This window comes from Pleurodeles waltl, chromosome 4_2 (genome assembly GCF_031143425.1).
Source record: "Pleurodeles waltl isolate 20211129_DDA chromosome 4_2, aPleWal1.hap1.20221129, whole genome shotgun sequence".
NCBI lineage: Eukaryota > Metazoa > Chordata > Amphibia > Caudata > Salamandridae > Pleurodeles > Pleurodeles waltl.
In genome coordinates, this window is record NC_090443.1 from 740773734 (window position 1) to 740791594 (window position 17861).

Here is a 17861-nt window from a genome sequence, read left to right on the forward strand (position 1 = left end):
TCCTTTGGCCAGAAGAGCCAGTACTTCCGATCTCTCGCAAGAGCACAAGGCAGTCCTCCATCAACTGATCTGGGGATTGAGGCAGTGGCAGCGGGTTTGTTGAAATGGGAGGGTGTAACCCCATTGGACAATCTGATTTGTCGGATGGTATCCCTCCATTGGAGCAGATGGTGTCAGGTTCTGCCACCAACCGGGTGCCTATGTTGAACTGAGCGCAAACTAAAGAGGCTTTGACTGTGTGGCTGCTGGGGGGAGAGGATTGGGTGGACTTCTGGCTGTGGGCCCTACACAGTTTAAAGGAGCAGCCTCTGTGACCACACAACGCCTTGTAAGCCATGGTGGCTAGGTGGAAAAGGATGCAGCTGAGAGCCCCTACCATAGCCACGGCAGGGGTGCAACCCAGAATGTAGTTCTCAGGTGGCTACGGAGAGCCCTAACAATCTAGAAGTGGCCCTACTGTCCTTGAATCGCTCCACGGTTGAATCTGCCTTGTCTCCGAAAAGACAAGTCCCATTGAAGGTCATCTGCATAGGCAAGGGTTGACGAGTCCCATCGAAGGACATGTACATAAGCAAGGCTTAGGCTTCCCCTGACAAACCAGTATTCCTCAACCAGGCATGACGTCTCAGCGTCACTGAAGAAGCAATGGCTCTGCCCAATGAGTTGGTTGTATCCAACCCGCATCAAATTATGCACTTAGCTGCATCTCGCCCATCAGAGTTAGCTTGAGAAAGTATGGACTGAGCCTCATCTGGGAACATAAGCAGCAGTTGTGCAGCTGTATGCCACTCAGTATGGGAATAATGGCCCAATAAGCCTGAGGTATTCACAAACCGCAGTGCCAGACTGGTGGAAGAAAAAAATCCTCTGTCCTAAGGTATCCAGACTCTTGGATTCCCTATCTGGTGATGTGGTAGGGAGTACACTGGGACTGAGTTTGACGTTGAGGTCTGGACCACCATGCTGGGTACCCAGGTGGCAGTGGGAAATAGCCCTATGCACAGCAGTGCATGTGCAAGGCTTGGCCCAGGCCCTGAGCGGGACTTCACTGAGGGCTTCATTGAAGGGTAGTAAAGGTTCTTATGCGGCTACCTCCAGTTAAAGCACCTCCATCAAAACGTTTGTTTTAACTTGAACCGTGGGCAGCTGTATGACCAGGATCTTGGCCACCCTCTGAACCACCATCGCAAAGGAAGCCTCTTCCTCCATTGCCACTGTGGGAGGAGAGAGGAGGGTAGTGTGTGGCAAGGAAACCAGACTACTGGCATCAGCCAGGTCCTCATACCAATTGTCATTGGCCATGGACTCTGCTAGTTAGTTAGTGTAGAAATAGTAATCCTCTGATTCAAACCATTTATTTTCCTCAGTGAGCCCTCCAATGTAATAGGGCTTTGTCTCAATTCAGGCTGTGTAGGCCTGGTCAGAGCCGGAAGTGATGTTGTTCGATGCTGGCCTGGCTCCATATCGGAATCAAGAATTACGATTTGTTCGGAGGCACCTGTAACAGCGTCACTGGAACGATGCCCGGAGATGGTCACAGCCAGGGCCGGTTCAGATTCACCAAAAGATCCTGAAAGGTAAACTGCCGCTGAGAGCTCACCGGCTGCGCTGCAGTAAAGGACCCTTACAAATGAGTGGAACCCAAAGATGCTTCAGAGATGTTTAACCACCCAAAGATGAGGCTCATAGCCTCATAAAACTCTTGGAGTTGGGCAGGGGGTTGCTATGGCTCCAGAAAATTCGGAAAAGCACAGAGCAGACCCAGTTTCCCACGCATACTGCACAGAGACCACATGCGAGCGGGGTCAGGATTTGTGGCATTGCTCCCTTGTGTTGTCCGAAGACTGGGTGTGATGAGGAGACATCAAAGAGCAATTCAACTTATTGCGAGACTTCTTGTGGGAAGTCCTGGAGTGGGACGAGGGCCAATGTAAGTGACTCCAGGAGCTTATCACACGAACTGGACCTAGAGCGGCACAGGTGACGGTTGGCCAAAAGGTTCATGGCCCACTCTCAGATGGCCTTCAGGTTCATTGTTTTGCACTCCACACTACACGGAGTCGTGGTCTTTTTCAAGACACCACAGACAGACCAAATGGGGGTTTGTCACTGACATTTGTTCACGACAGGCTACACAAGGTGTGAACTCAGTGGGTTTGTTTGGAGACATAGCAACAAAAAGTCACAAAAAAGCCACAGTAGTCATCAACAAAAAGGTTGAAATCAGTCAAAAAGTGACTGAGAGAAGTTTGATTCTGACTGTGTTTGTGGTGTGGAAAAGAAAAAACTGAGGTCCGTGCATTGGGGTGGCACCTATATAGGCACCATGCATGTCACATCTGATGCGGACGACGCCACTGACTCCATGTGGGGCTGAACAACACTTTCAGAGGCATAAGAGGGTTTGCTCAAAAAAATTATGGATCCTTTCTGACGCCTCTAAATATTCTAAGGAAAGGAATCTGTGGCTTGTAGTCTCTATCAGATAGAAGAAAAGGCACCAGGCCCTGACGAGTTGATAGCGCAATTCTATGAAGTCTTCTGGGAAGAACTGAAAGAAACTATGTTAGACTTTTATAAATAAACAGGTTCCACAGCTGAAGCATAAATAAAGCTTCTCCTAAAGAAGGGAAAGTTATCAGCCTACCCAAAATGTATAGGCCAATAACTCTAATCTTGACTGTACGATTTGCATAAAACTATTAGCAGAAAGACTGGAGAGATTTTTACCATCACTGCTTGGCACATACCAAGCTGGGTTTATGCAGGGCAGACGGACTAAGGAAAATATTAGGATTCTATGTGATACCATAAATATAACCAGACAAAAAACATCCCTAGTAGTGGTGATAGCACTGCATGTTGAAAAGGCTTTTAATAGAGTAGCATGGACTTTTATTTGCATTGTGCTCAAAATATTTGACTTACGAGATAATTTTATAAAGATGTCTTTGGTACTCTCTTCCTGCCTAAGTGCGAGGACCAAAGCTGGAGGCATGTTATTGGATTCCTTCCTCATAAAACAAGTGAGAAGATGAGGCTGCCCACTCTCGCCTGCTCTGTTCTTGCCATTGAGCCTTTATTGTTACTATTAATAATAACCCAGAGATCGCTGGCATTCAAATAGGTAAAATGAGTTTTCAAACTGAAGCATATGCTTATGATATTTGAGTCATCACAGATTGAGAAGACTCAGCCATCTCATCCCTTCTTGACTCGGTTTTGGAAGAAGCCAAAGTATCTGCTTACTCTGTTAATACAGTTAATTGTGAGGTCCTACTTCTTAATATTCTATGCAACAAGTATATACCAGGAACCTTTGGTTTAATTTGGTAGAAGAAATATTTACAATATCTAGGTCTTGAGTTTAGTTATGATCTACAAGTATATATAACACACAACTAGAACCTGAAACATAAAAAAATTCCAAAGTTATTGAAATGTGATCCCCCCGACATTTCTGACCTGATGGGGCAGAGTCAATTAAATAAACATGACAATCACACAAATCATTATTACTTATTAAGCATGCTTCCGTTCAAATGTTTTTTTTTTTTTTTCACTAACGTAGACAAAATAATTAATAAATTCTTATGGCAGGAGAAAAAAAAACTTTGCATCTCATTAAAAAAGACAGAGACTACCCAAAATACGGGAAGTCTTAGCTAATCCTGGCAGATTCAGAAGAAGAAAAAAAAAATAGTTGGTCTTTCTTTTTAAGCAGGAAACACATTGGTTCCAGAATGAACAGGCAATATTGCTTCCCTGGGTTATATTAAAAAAATTATTAATGGAAGATCTTTCAAAAATATCTACCCTTACTATCCACGAAGACAATTCTGGCACTTAAGTCCAAGTTTTTAGATGTCACTCAGATTACCACAACATAGGCAGTCAACAAAACACCCTTAAGTGGGTCGGCTACTTCCTCTCAGGCCGCACTCAGAGCATCCACCTTCCTCCCTTCAGTTCTACACTCAAGAACATCACCTGCGGCGTACCCCAAGGATCCTCCCTCAGCCCCACCATGTTTAACATCTAGATGACCTCCCTTTGCAGACATCGTCAGATCCTATGGACTCAATATAGTCTCCTAGGCCGACGACAATCAACTAATCTTCTTGCTCACCGAAGACCCCCACAACTCCAAAGCCAACTTCTGCAAAGACATGACCAACGTAGCAATATGGATAAAAAACAGCTGCCTCAAACTAAACAGCAACAAAATGGAAGCCCCAGGAAGAGCACGTCCATATGTGACCAAAGCTGGTAGCCAGCAGAACTCGGACCAACACCCTCTCCATCATACTACACACAAAACCTTGGCATCATCCTTGACTGCCAACTATCCATAAATCAACAAGTAAAATCAGTCACCTCATCCTGCTTCTACAACCTGTGCCGAATTTTCAAATGGATGCCTACCGACACCAGAAAGACCATCACACATGCCCTGGTCACCAGCCGCCTCGACTATGACAATACTTTCTATGCTGGAATGTCCTCACAGGTACTCAAAAGACCCCAGGCTCTACAGAACACTACAGCCAGACTCATCCTCAACCTCCCTAAGTGTTCTAGCATCACCCCATACCTCAGGAACCTCCACTGACTCCCTGTCCAGAAGAGATGCCAATTCACAATCCTCACACTCACATACAAGGCTCTCCACAAGCTAGGACCATCCTACATCAACCATTGACGGAGCTTCTACGTCTCAGCAAGACAACTATGTTCTGCTGCGCTGAACCTTGTACACACACCCACATCCAGTGCTTCTTCTCCTACATAGCAGCCAAGCCCCAGAACAGCCTGCCCCACACCTCCAAACAGCTCCCTCCCTGGCAGACCTCAGAAGGAGATTCAAGACCTGGCTTTTCAACTGAGACATAGCACCCTCAGCGCCCAGATACCCTTGTGGGTGATAGTGCTATGCTATACAAATGCTATAATTGATTGACCACTCTCATAAATTCTAATTTGGTGTCACTATAGTATAATAAGAAAATCAACACTGACTGGAGCCATACATTGATCAAACGTTGGAGTAAGAAAGGGGTTTTATATATTAAAGATAGTAATATACCCGATGACATGCAAACCTGTAACAAATTGATAGGATACAAAATGTAGGGTTTCTTTCAATTTCCTTCAATTAAAATTGGCTATCTCCGCACATAATGCTTTCACTTATCAAGACCCCACTATTGTGTCTTTAATCTGCAGAATCAAACAAGGTGTATATCCAATGGTCAAGATATAAGCACTTCTAAAAACCACTTAGTTCAAATCTGCCGAAATCTAAACAGGATAAATAGGCAAATGACTGGTCCATAAACAATAAAACAGACCTGTCGGATAAGATATGGCCCCAAATTTCGTCAAGTTCCTTTACTAAAAATATTACCCCCAATCTAGCCAAAACTAAATTCTTCCTTCTTTTCTAGTCATTTCAGACCCGACAGACTTGTAAAATGAAGTACCTCAACCGAAAAGAGATGTCGGAGCTACAAAACAAGTACAGGTAACCTTTCTCATATGCTTTTTGAATGTTCACTGTTACACCAGTTCTGGGACGGTATATAACCCTACATATAAAATATTCTTAACATCACTGAGGTAGAAATGTTATTAATCTAAGAATGAACGAGCTTGTGCTATTAGATCTCATGTTCACCTTAGCACACAAAACTGTTCTAGGCAGTTGGAAAGACCTAAGGAAAAACCTCCAGGCATGCATGGTTGGGAAGGGTAAATATAAATCAGAGGCACTGATCGTATTTTAGGACAATACTCTTGGATATCAGCAAACTCCTGCATCTCAAACAAATTAGATGAATATCCGGAAAGATAAAGCTCCGTGGTCACCTGATATACACTCATTCCCTACACCACTGCATTCCAAGATGGTAGATCTTCCATCCCTGCTTTTGATCTATAAAATACAGTACCCAATTATGGTGGCTAGTCTTATTGATCTGTGGTTGGACTCAATTTCACTTTTCTTTTTATCACTCTGGAAGGACACTTTTTCTGAATCCTCGCTTAAGCAATAAAGAAACCTATTTCAATTGATTCTATGTTTTTTAGATAAATAAACTATTGATAGTTTACTTACCAACTAAGGGGAAAATTTACAAGAAAGTAGCGCATCTGTCCAGATGCGCCACTTTTCTTGCATCCCTTCCCCTCTGGCATCACTATGGTTGTGCCCTATTTACAATAGAGCGCAACATGGCGCTTGTTACCACAACACCGTAAAACATTTTAATGATATAGTGGCACTTTGCTGAACTAGCGTCAAAAATGTTAACGCTAGTGCAGCAAAGCACGGGGAGGCCCATAGATTATTAGGGGTGCGTCACTTTAACGCCTGCCCTGAGCATGCGTTAAAAATGATAGAAAAAATGGCGCAGTGAAATCTTGTATATATCACTGCTCCATTTTTCGGGCTTCCCTGCATCGGAGCGCCCCCCTTGTATACATTATGCCTGACGCAGGCCTGATGTGGCACAAGGGGTTGCAAATTGGCGCAATGCATGCATTGTGCCACTTTGTAAATATGATGCAGGGAAATGGCCACCTTAATGCCGGCTTAGCATCCTAAAAATGAAGCTAAGGTGGCTTTAAGGCAGTGCAAGGGGCTTGTTAATCTGCCTCTTAATTTGTAAACAATATGAAGATATGTTTTGTAGCTTTTACACCTTCTTGTGTACATTTTTTTGAAAAGGCATCGTAATGTATAGTTTCCCTCGAACTGCTAACTATTCCTTTATCACGTCAGATAATGAGGTGTTTAAAAGAATCAGAACGTCCATCTTTCGTTTATTATTGGTACTTGTTACACAGCATTCAAGAGAAACATTTTGAAGTTAAAAATACTATAATTGACCAATCGTCTCCACTGCGTCCTGGGTTAACCAATAGTGGACTATAGAGGTGGGTACATCTCAGGCTCCATTCCATTTGCAATGCTTCTTTGGAAATGTATTTGGGGCTTTGTGGAAGACAGGTGAGTTTTCGTTTGATTTCAGAAATGTGGTTCGCTGCAAGCCTAAGTGCACGTGTCACGTGCAGTGCGTACCCACTGGCGAGGCCATCTCTCACTTCCTGCTGATTTGTCAAAGCCCTGCACCTCACATAGCATTGCTCAAGGCAACAAACTCAACCTGGGTGGGCAGTCACGTGCCCATCTCTGAGGTTAGGCCAATTTTAGCAATCCAAAAGACGGAAAAGACTGGTTCAACTGAGATAAGGTCAGGAGCAGGACAGAGGTAACTGCAGAACGGGAAGTTCTTATGAAAGCATTTATTTCAGTCGTTATGGAGGAACTCACAGCCTCCTGCTTATACTTTCTCGCCCCCACCCAACCCCCACCGGCTGTGGGAAGAACTCCACATGCTGCCTGCAAAGTTTGCTAGCATAGCTTGTATGGTGCTTCTTTTCCAGAAAAAAAATGAACGTATTGTTATTTTTGCAACATTTTGCATTAAACATACAACAGCTGCTGAGGAATTACCGGGTCCAGCCCCCGCCCACTCCAGATTATATCGTTATGCTGTTACATACTCGCCCTTCCTGTCAGAAGGGGGGATTAGCTGCCTTTAATCGCATCATACCCCGAGCTGGGCGCTTTTAGACGCGCTGACTCGGCAAAGAGGCGGCTAAGGCCCTACGTGTTATGTGGAAACATATGGCGTCGAGCTTGTTCTTCTGTGGGCGCCGGTCTGTGCGGAGGGGGACTGGTCGTGATTCTTCGCGCAGACACCTACCTTTCTGGAGAGGGGAAATGGCGCAGAAAACGGTGCTGGTCACGGGCTGCTCCTCGGGCATCGGCCTGGCCATCGCTGCTAAACTGGCCCACGACGAAGAGCGGCGATTTAAAGGTAACTGTTGTGGCGCTCACTAAATATGTTTAAACTTTTTTTTATTAAGGGGGGCAGGGCACATATTTTTTCAGGCTGTTGTTTAATAAGGAAGTGCCAAAATATTGCTAAAGACAGCTGTGCACCATTCCTGGAGCAGGGTCCCAAGGCGCTACGCTCAAGGAGCATCTTAAGAGTCACAGCTTTCTTCGAGAAGAGCGCAGGTGCAGCAGGCGTTTCTGATGGACCCATCGCACACAATTCTAATGCCGCTTTCCTATCGCGAATAAAATTTGTTTTTCGACAAGAGGCCTGAGATATTTCTTTCGAATAGATGCAAAAACGGACGTTAAACAAAGTTCTTTATCATAGTGCCCTTTAAATGATTAACGCGGACTGTGAACAGGGTCGGTAAAAAGATGTGTGCCACCATTAGCCTGCCACATTTGCTGCTCTCTCGGTGCAACATTGGGCTGTTTACTGCAGGCTTTTCCTAAATTACATTTGGTTCCCAGTTCACCCCTGCCCGGATGAGACTGTGAAGTTGGCATCGGAAGACATCCTGTCTTGGAAGCACGTGGGCTTCGGACATGCCCTTTGGCGGCGGAACAGCGACGTGCTAGGACGGGGGATGACGAGAGGACAAAACATGATGCCCCACTCGCAAGTCACGGTTGGGAGGCTTCGTGACTTCAGACGCAGACCTAGGATGGCTCCACATAGCGCTAGGGTGACTCCACTGTAGCAGAGGGGATGTGAATCTAGAGTTTTCCAGACAATCACAGCTGTCAGTGTCAGTGCTTGTTGGGAGAGGGAAGGGTGTGGCTAAAGACCTGAGCTGCCGACCTCGGAGCTGGAGGAGCTGGCTCGAGTATGGGCTCAACATCATGTGGTTCTGGGCAAATCACTTAATCTCCCTGTGCCTACAATTCAGCGCCTTGAGACATTCACGGGTGATTTGCTGCGCTTTACAAATCCTAGATCTTTGTTTTGGTACAGAGACATGTTAGCAGACCCCTAACTCTTGTCAGCAAGCATTTCTGCCTGAGTTTGTTTGGCCCTTGTTTTAGGTACTCTCCCTGTCACTAAACTCATGTGCCCCGAGGTTTGTCTTCTTTGCCCCATAGTCACTCTGTTTCCGGAAGCCTTCTCAGTGAATTCCCCATCCCTGGGTATGTTGTGAGCAGATATGTTGTTGGCAATAAGCATTGTGAATGCCAGTCTATCGTGCTTACTACTGAAAGTGCCTCTTCTGTCACTGATGAGTCTAGGCACTCACATGACTCATTTGGCATGCACTCATTCTTGTACCCTATCATCATGCACCTGCCATTTCCCCATTCTTGCATTTCCCCACCAACTCACCCACAGCAAAACACACACACAAACTCAACAAACTAAATTAAATGACTAAAAGTAGAAACAAGCAATAAACACTTTCTCCTGAATAAGACATGCATATACTTGCAATAAAAACAAGGAAAAGAAAACAATTAAACACAGCAGATGACAATCTTAGAATAGTAATGTGCTCTGTGTATATAATATATAATAATCTCCACCCTTAAACACTCATTGTCTCTAACATATGCCTTTCACAATAAATAATCAGGACTACTGCATTTGGCATACATTTTCATAATAAACAGAAGAGACCTATGTCATTCACTTAAAGTCAGGCCTACAGCTGTTTATCACCATAACCAACTGAAGTATGTACACAATTACAGATGGCAAAACAAATCAAAACGTTGACAAGGACTTCCAAGGTGCAAATCTTCTACCCTAGGGGTCGTCAATATCAAACCCTTGCCTCATACACTAGTTTATGGATTCCATGTGATGAAATATGTGCATGCAGGTATTAGGGCATGCAGGCATTAGGGCAGCTTAACAAAAAGCCCATGACGGCCTATTGCCTTTAACATATGTTTCACAGTGAGTAGGTCAGGTCTACTGTTTTGTTTAGTAACATTTTATAATAAACCAATTAGCCTTGATCATTGACTTGGCACTATAACCAACTCAGACCCACTCTATAGAGTATTCCCCTGATGCAAAAAGAGTGATCTATACACTCTTTTCATTGGAAGCACACATCTGGCCAATCAGAAGGTTGTAGAGTGGAAGATCAACATGAGTGGCAGAGCCTAAGCCTCTGTCTCAAAACTGGTTCTTCAAGCTCTTTTTTGACTCCAAAGTCTGGAGACAGCTGTGAACTAAAAAGGTTCAGATATGTTAATTGAAAGTCAGTATGAAAGTGGCGAGATTGATGAATGGGGTATAGTTTACGTCTATGGGTGGTAAAGGAGCAAGAAAGGCTATATCCATCATATAGTCTGCCTCACGGCGAGGCTACATAATAATTTCATAAATACACAGATCAGTGTCAGATAGCGGTGCATTTCCGACTTCTGAATGGGCTAAAATACTCACACAAATATTGAAGTCCTTGGAGATACTCACTCTGAGCAAACTTTGAAAAGGCATGAAACTAAATCTTGGTGGCCTTTTATTCATATTGCATTTGTAATGCGCTCATATGGAAAGAAACAGTTAAACCAAGTTTTTTTGTGTTCTCTTTATGGCCGCCCCATGGTCAACATATAACATCAAATGAGGGAAAAAAAGCATTATTTCCTTCATAAAAAACAAACGGTGCAGAATTTATAGGAGGTATGAGACCAACTACGAAAAAAGAAACTAGAAAATAGAGTTCTTATAACTGCGGTGCTAGAGTTTCAAGTAATGGGGAAAAGGCAACAGATTTTAGTGGCCTCATGCTATAGTTTTCTGTTGAGGTCCCACAAGAGATGTCGTTTGATCTGAGTAATGTGATAATCTGAGGAACTGAGTTTTCAGTTGTTTGGAGAAAATCCATCTCTGCTTTATTCTGGCACACACACAGTTTATCCATCCACAGCTCTATTATAAGGAAAATGTCTGAAAGTGTCATGATAACTACTGGTAGGGCAAGTGGGGTAGTATTTTCTTTTTTGCTACCCATAATTCTTGTAAAAACTACAGATAATTTGTGGGTACCCAAGATCTTCACTGCTGAACCGTCACAAGAAAGAGAGGTATACAAGCTATGGACCTGTAAACAAAATGCTCACAAGTTACCTACAGAGACTCATGGTGCGAGAAGTAAATGTGGCACATACCTCTATTTCCAGTGTTCGCGTGAGATATTTCTGCTCCACAAAAAAACTTGCAAATTTAAATTATACAATGGGCAGAGACATAGGAAAAGGTACCCGCACATTCTACAGGTAGACCTAAAATCATGATTTACGTGAGATTACATTCGCCTAATAAAAATTGTACACACTTTTAATACAGAGCTAGCCAGTCAGCAATAACAGATTCATCTTTGTGTGGTCACGCCAGTGGGGTCAGTACAACAAAATACAAAATCAAGGGGTCAGGAAAAGTGACGTTCCAGTTGTTTAATCCTAATTTAATCACTGGACCCGAGATCATGTGGCCTTTGATTTAGATAAATGGCTCTTACATATTTTTTCAAGAATTGAGGGTGCAACATGTTCACAAGCCATCACTGTAAAATGATACGAAAAACAGATACTAAAGCTAACACAAGCTAAATTAATTCAGATTTTGAAATGATCACTAGTAAATTAATGAATTATATGGGGTGCAAAGCAAACATCAACAGAGGCAGCAGTTGATACAGTTATCCCTACTTGGCACACCTTGTTCACTAACACAAATAATGTAGCATTATCTGTGAATATTAGAAGACGATGCCTCTGGATACTCGTGGACCAGAGATTATGCAGAGTCTTATGAGCTGGGAAAAGGACCACTGCGATACGAGTTTGCAGCTCATCTATCTTACGTGAAACTCACTCTCTGGATCTACAACTTACTGGATCCTTCTGTATCAGATCATCTCTTCAAACAATTGTTACTGTGTGTTTCAGATTGCAAAACTCTTTTGGGTGTGTGTTTGGGAGTCAGGGTGACCTAATTCTAGCAAAGTCACTATATTAGAGACATAACAAAATTTCATTGGTAACTTTCTCTCCTACTCAGAAATATTGGTATGGCTTTAAGCAATGTAATTTCATACATTTTTGGAATAACTTTCACTCAAAGTTAGTGCATGGGCTGTAGACAACAGAGGTGGCAAACATGGGGCTGTGATTGCGTCTGCATGTTTCCGAGCGCTGCCGTCAACAGCGCATCCCTTTACTAAGAGATTTTTCAAGTTAATATATGCGTTGTAGATGAAAAAACAAAATACGCAGGCCCGTACTGTGTCAGCGCAGTGCAAGAATGGGATCATGATACAGCCCCTGGAGGTTGTATTACCAAAGTATCATTTTTTTAATATATCTGCCTGCCCCACATCGGCTACAGAATATTGACTGCCAGCACATTGACAAGATAAATAGATGTGACGTTAAGAATAGTAAATCTATACTTCCCTATGTGTGCGTACCTCAGAGCTCTGTGGGTAGCTGATATTCGGGAGTCAAAATAAATGCAGGTCGATATTGGCGACCTTGATATTTTGATGTACATCCTTCATAACACGAAGAAGCCAACCACTGCCAACATATTCCATCACTAGCCATTACACTTCTAGTCTACTATAACCTCACCAGTCACTATCCAAAGTGACTTATCCCTTCTCAATACAATACACAACCAAATACAAAGTCAACACACCACTTTGTCTCTGGCCAACGAGTACCCCAGAACTGCAGCAGGAGTCCAGATTCCAAAAGCACAACTCAATCAAACAAATGGTATTTAAGTGTTATACAAGTGTAGCTGGACTTTGCTTGCTACCTGTGGTTTGGTTACCTTGAAGCAAACTTGCAAGGAGTTGTCACAGAGCAGGAAGCTGTTTCAGCATGTTAGAATTTAAACGCCAGCTGTGGTGATGAGTGACTGATGTGGCACTGGAAGCGGGGAATGACGAATGCAGTGGGATTGTGAATATATGTGTGACTTGAGAGGCTGCGCCCTTGAGCAGCAAAGGGCTGTTACACAATAGAAGCTGTAGGATGGGATTATGATAATACAAATACGAAGACACCTGGAAAGTCATTACAATGACAACCGTTTTAGGTTAATACTTAAAAAATGGAACCCAATTAAAAAATAAAGGCCCATATTTATACTTTTTTAGTGACGCATTTGCATCATTTTTTTTTTACGTCGGCGTTTGCGCCGATTTTGCGTCACAAAACGACGCAAATGCGGTGCTAAAAAAGTATAAATATGGGCCAAAGTATTTTGCGGCGCAAGGGGTTCTAATACCCCTGTATTGGAAACGAACCTTTTTGCAAAAAGTCACAAATTGCCCACCTCATTAGTAAAGTGTAGACACTGGCTTGAGCTTTATTGGGAAGAGGAGAGAATGCTGGAATAGAGGCCCATATGGAACTGTAGACCATCCCATACCTCGGAATGTTCCTGCATCGGAACCATTAAAGGGACAAGGGTCAGAATGCCACAAAGAGTGGCACGCTTTATTTGTCCTGTGCAGAGCACGCAGTGGGCTGTGGGATGCTCTCTGCTCTTCCCAGTGTGTCCAGGCCCCACCACCAAAGTATAAGATGTCGAGTATTGTCACTTCCAATTTTGCAAACGGTTCATCTTTGCCCATGGCAGATGCTTACAAAGTGTGCTATGCGACTGCGAAAAGTGCATGCATTTGCCGATCACAAGCAGAGGCACTCCCTTAGCATCCGTTTTTCTTTGCTATTTGCATGAGTTAGTAATGCCTTGTGCATGGTGATTCATAACGCCACTTAGGAATCACAAGGCACGTTTGTGCATTGCCAATTTAGACTTTGTATTTTCAAAGCCCATGCAACCGACTTTGATTATGCAAAGTGTTTTGTGCTGCAGGTTTGAGAGAGCAGACTATGGCAACTTTAGGAGAATGATCTTATATTCAGTCAGACTCACTGTTAGGATGGTGAAACGGTTAGTGTTAAGGTTCAGCTAAAAATCAGGTTGAAAGTGTTAGTTACCAAAGGCTGGATGTAATAGATCCTCCTCCTAAAGAAATACTTTCAATGTTTACTGAATATTTTGTTGTTGAGGTTTCTCTGTAAAAGTATTGTTTGTAAGGACACATACGTGTAGCACACTGTGTGCATCGCTATTGCAGAGACAGGTTGATGGTTCAAAATTAAAGGCAGGCATGCAGGATAATATAATACATAATTCTGTTGTAAACAATGTTACATTAAACATACCAATGGAAATATTTGTTTAATGATATTTAAAGATGTACATATGCAAAGTGATGCAACACATACAACGTTTGGGTTTATTAAAAGTGGAATTGTAAGTATAGCCTGTGAGAGTACTCCACGGGTACGCTGCGTAAGGCGTGGCACTAACTAAAGTAAGGTTATGTAAAAGAAAATCAGTATTGACAGTGCTGACTGGCTGCGTGGGACTATCGAGAGCTTTTATTTTCTGGCCCTATCCAAATGTATCGCTTTTCCTTGCAAAGGATGGGACCCAGTGTGCATCACACAGATAGTAATTGGGAAAATACGACTGATGGGGAAATTGGAATATACAAAAACATACTATAACTACCCTCTGCTGAAAATGGTGCAAAGAGTTTACAAAAGGGTTTCCCTTAATATATTAGTATCACTCTGCCTCTTCAGGCATGGCCCAACACCCGCTTCTTCAAAAAGTAATCACACGTCTCCAGTATCTCCTATGTCTTATGTAAGGGAATCTGACTCAGATCGTACTACTTAAGAAATTAAATCTGCAGCGGCTATGGATTTCAAGGGATACTAGTGATGGCATATGGAGTGTTTACCAATTTAGCATGTTAACTACATACACTACATACCTAATACAGGCACGTTTTTCGCACAGGGTGTGCTTGGTGATCCCTTCTTATGATGACCTTAATCAATTATGGTCTGTAACTGTTGTAAAGGGCCTCTTTTTGGATGGTCACCCCCCACTGTTTGCTGTCAGATGCTGTCGTTTTTGACCTGTCAGGTTACCGAAGCGTGCTAACCAGGCCTCAGTACCAATGCTCTCTCCCTTAAATTGTTTGTCAAATTGCATAGGCCAGTTAGCAAGGACTTTACCACCCTTGTAAGTCCCTAGTAAATGGTACCCAGGGCCTAGGTGGTAAAGGGGGTCACCAGGGCTGCAGCACTGATTGTGCCACCCTGAGTAACCTGAGGAAAAAAGGGACCACAGAGCTGCCATGTCGGCTTCCACGAGCAGCTTGCTGCTCGAGTGAGGGTCTGCCCACACCAGGTGCAGGCAGAGTCCCTGGTACTGCTCATGGGCAGGTCAGTCACCCCTAAAGCAGGCCCCCGCTAGCCCCGGAGGCAGGGTGCACTGACCCATGAGTGAAGACATATGTGCTGGAGCACATATGCCCGTGCTGGCATCTAAAAAGCGATGCTGGCCCGAGTAACCGGCGGTCCATTGTATAACATGGGCTGGCATCTGACCACTGCACAGAGATCCAGCTCTGCAATGACCCGTCTGAATCCCATCATGTTTTGTATCAAACATTGTGTTTTTTTAACTCTAAACATGGTGCCCATGTTTAGGATTAAAAAGCAGATGCCCAGGTGGCACCCTTAGAGGGTGCTCACCAAGTTATCGAGCCTCTATCACCGCAGACAAGAGTCTGACCTCCTGCTGGTGGTACTAGCACCTTGACAGGATAAAAGACAAAGGGCCTGAACAGGAAGGAGTTCACACCTCTTCCCTTCCAGGCTGGCTAGTGAGAAAAGCATCAGGGCCGTGAACCTTGAAGGCTTCCGCCGCCTTTGATGTGTAAGTAGCTGTCCCCACAGTAGAGGACAAAACCCTTTCTGCCGTGCCCGGCGAGGCAGGTGGAAAATTAGTTTTGCAGGAGGCTTGCACCTCCGGAAGAATAGCCACACCTTTAAGGCAGGCTAGAAGGTTTGCACAGCAGAGGGAGGGTTCTGCCATCTTGGCAGACCCTTAAGTTCTGTGTAGAAAAGTGACACACCCCCACAGGAAGTCATCACTTCAGGGACGGATTAGCTATAGGGACTAGTAGCCCATTCACTACTGTCCCTCACATCCTTCAATTACCCCTAAACCAGGATTTAAGGGGCTCCCCTGGCACAAAAACTCAGATCTAACCTGGAAAAGAAGAAAGAAGCACAAAGAGGTGTGGGGCGTAGCCAAGATGGCGACCGGAGCGGCAGCATAAACTGCAGCTCCGATCCCTGGCCCGCATAATCATCCTGTCTGAGATGCCCTGGCTCCCCTTTTGTGGGGTGCAGATGCCGTTTAGGGTGCCGTCGGGGGGCTGCATCGGCGCCCGAGACTGTGGATCCGGAGCTGCCGCAAATCCGGAGAGTAACGGGCGCCCTTTCAGGACCTGTGTGTTCTGTGCGCGCCCCGCCGGGTACCTTGTGGCCCAGGGCTGGCGCTTGGGTCTGTGTGGGACCGAAATGGTGAGCTGCCGCTGATTTAACTTCGCCGGGAGCGCGGGAGCTGAGCGCGGACCCGGGAAGTCTATCCTGAAGCAGCGGCGCCGGCCGGGACTTCCCTGTTGCGGTGCCGCCCATTCTGAGTTGGGCCCTGCCGGAGCGGGCTCGCCCGTGCTGTATCCCTGGAGGGGAGCGCCCTCTGAGGTCATCAGCGTCCTGGCTCCCCTCCATGTCCGTTGGAGGCGGTAATAAGCACCTCGGCCGGCCCGGAGGCCGGGCCGTATACATAACACTGCCGGGCGGCCTCACAAGCTGAGGCCGCCATTTTGAGTGCTGAACCCTCGTCCGACTGCAGCCATTCGGTCTTGGAAGGCCGACCCCACTGGCAAGTGGGCTCGTACTGTGAGGAGGCGCGCTGCACAGAAGTGGCGTCCCGGAATCGACACATGTGGGCGCAATTGCACAATGGCACTGACCCATGGCCCCCATGGTGCCTGAAATGACGGGGCCCGTAGAGGTCGGATTGCTTTTCCAAATACCCTGGGCTTGAGGTCTGCACTGGATTATCGCCCCTTTTTTGTATAGAACCGTGCCTCACCTCAGGAGGGGTGAGACAGCAGGAGCACAACCAACGGACGGGTGCAAAGCGTAAAACGGGCTTGGACAACCGCATAAGGTGAGCTTCTCGGCGACACTCATCGGGTCGCAATTCACTACCATGCTAGTTATTCTCCTGAGACCCAAGGCAACCATAACAGCTATAGCCTTTGACTAACCTCGCAGTGCTCAGTCCACACCTCAATAGCATCATAAATCCCCATTGGCATAATAATTTGTAGGCCTCGCAAGTAAATGGTCAACGTACAAGGCTGCTAATCCCCAAGATATTTGTCCTGCATATACTTTACTCGGCCTTAACATCTAGGCCAGATTGTCGAGACACTTGACTGGGCCACAGTCATCGCTGTGAGTTCATGCGTAGTGCTAACGTACAGGCACTGCTGCGTCTGCCAAATGGTTAAGCCAAAGACTGCACAAGCACCTCCGGGCTAAATGGACCACACTACCTCAACCCCCCAGAAGCCCACACCACCACGCAAGCGACACTGCAGAAGCTGGAACTCACCTTACAATCACACACGTCACAATTCGAAAAAATACTGCAAGCCATTCTAGACACCAAGACTACCCTGGAGGCTAAAATTGGCTCGGTAACGGAAGATCTCAATATACTTCGTATTGATCAACACGCACTGGCCGACAGGGTGTCCGAACTTGAAAAAGACACGGTGACCCTTCCCCGCTCTATGAAAGACCTTCAACTGCAACTAACGCATCTATCAACAGAAGTTGATTCCTTAAAACGCAGAGCGGAAGACGCAGAAGGCAGGTCCCGTCGCAATAACATACGGTTGGTCGGGTTCCTTGAACGCACAGATGGCTTAAGCGCTGAATTATTTATAGAACAATGGCTCACAGACACAATTCTTAAAGACAACATCCCGAAGTTCTTCTCCGTTGAGAGGGCACACAGGATCCCAGGTAGACCCCCATC

The 17861-nt window shown here is 45.1% G+C and overlaps 1 protein-coding gene across 1 annotated transcript in view; it reads left to right on the top strand.

Annotated features, from left to right (window-relative positions):
- The first annotated feature begins 7613 nt into the window (after positions 1–7613).
- LOC138293254 (retinol dehydrogenase 8-like) overlaps positions 7614–17861 on the top strand; it is an 88295-nt gene continuing 78047 nt past the window's right edge. The window contains exon 1 of the mRNA XM_069232378.1: positions 7614–7886. Within this exon, the coding sequence (XP_069088479.1) occupies positions 7682–7886 (205 nt within the window). The 5' untranslated portion in view covers positions 7614–7681. The remainder of the gene's footprint in view (positions 7887–17861) is intronic.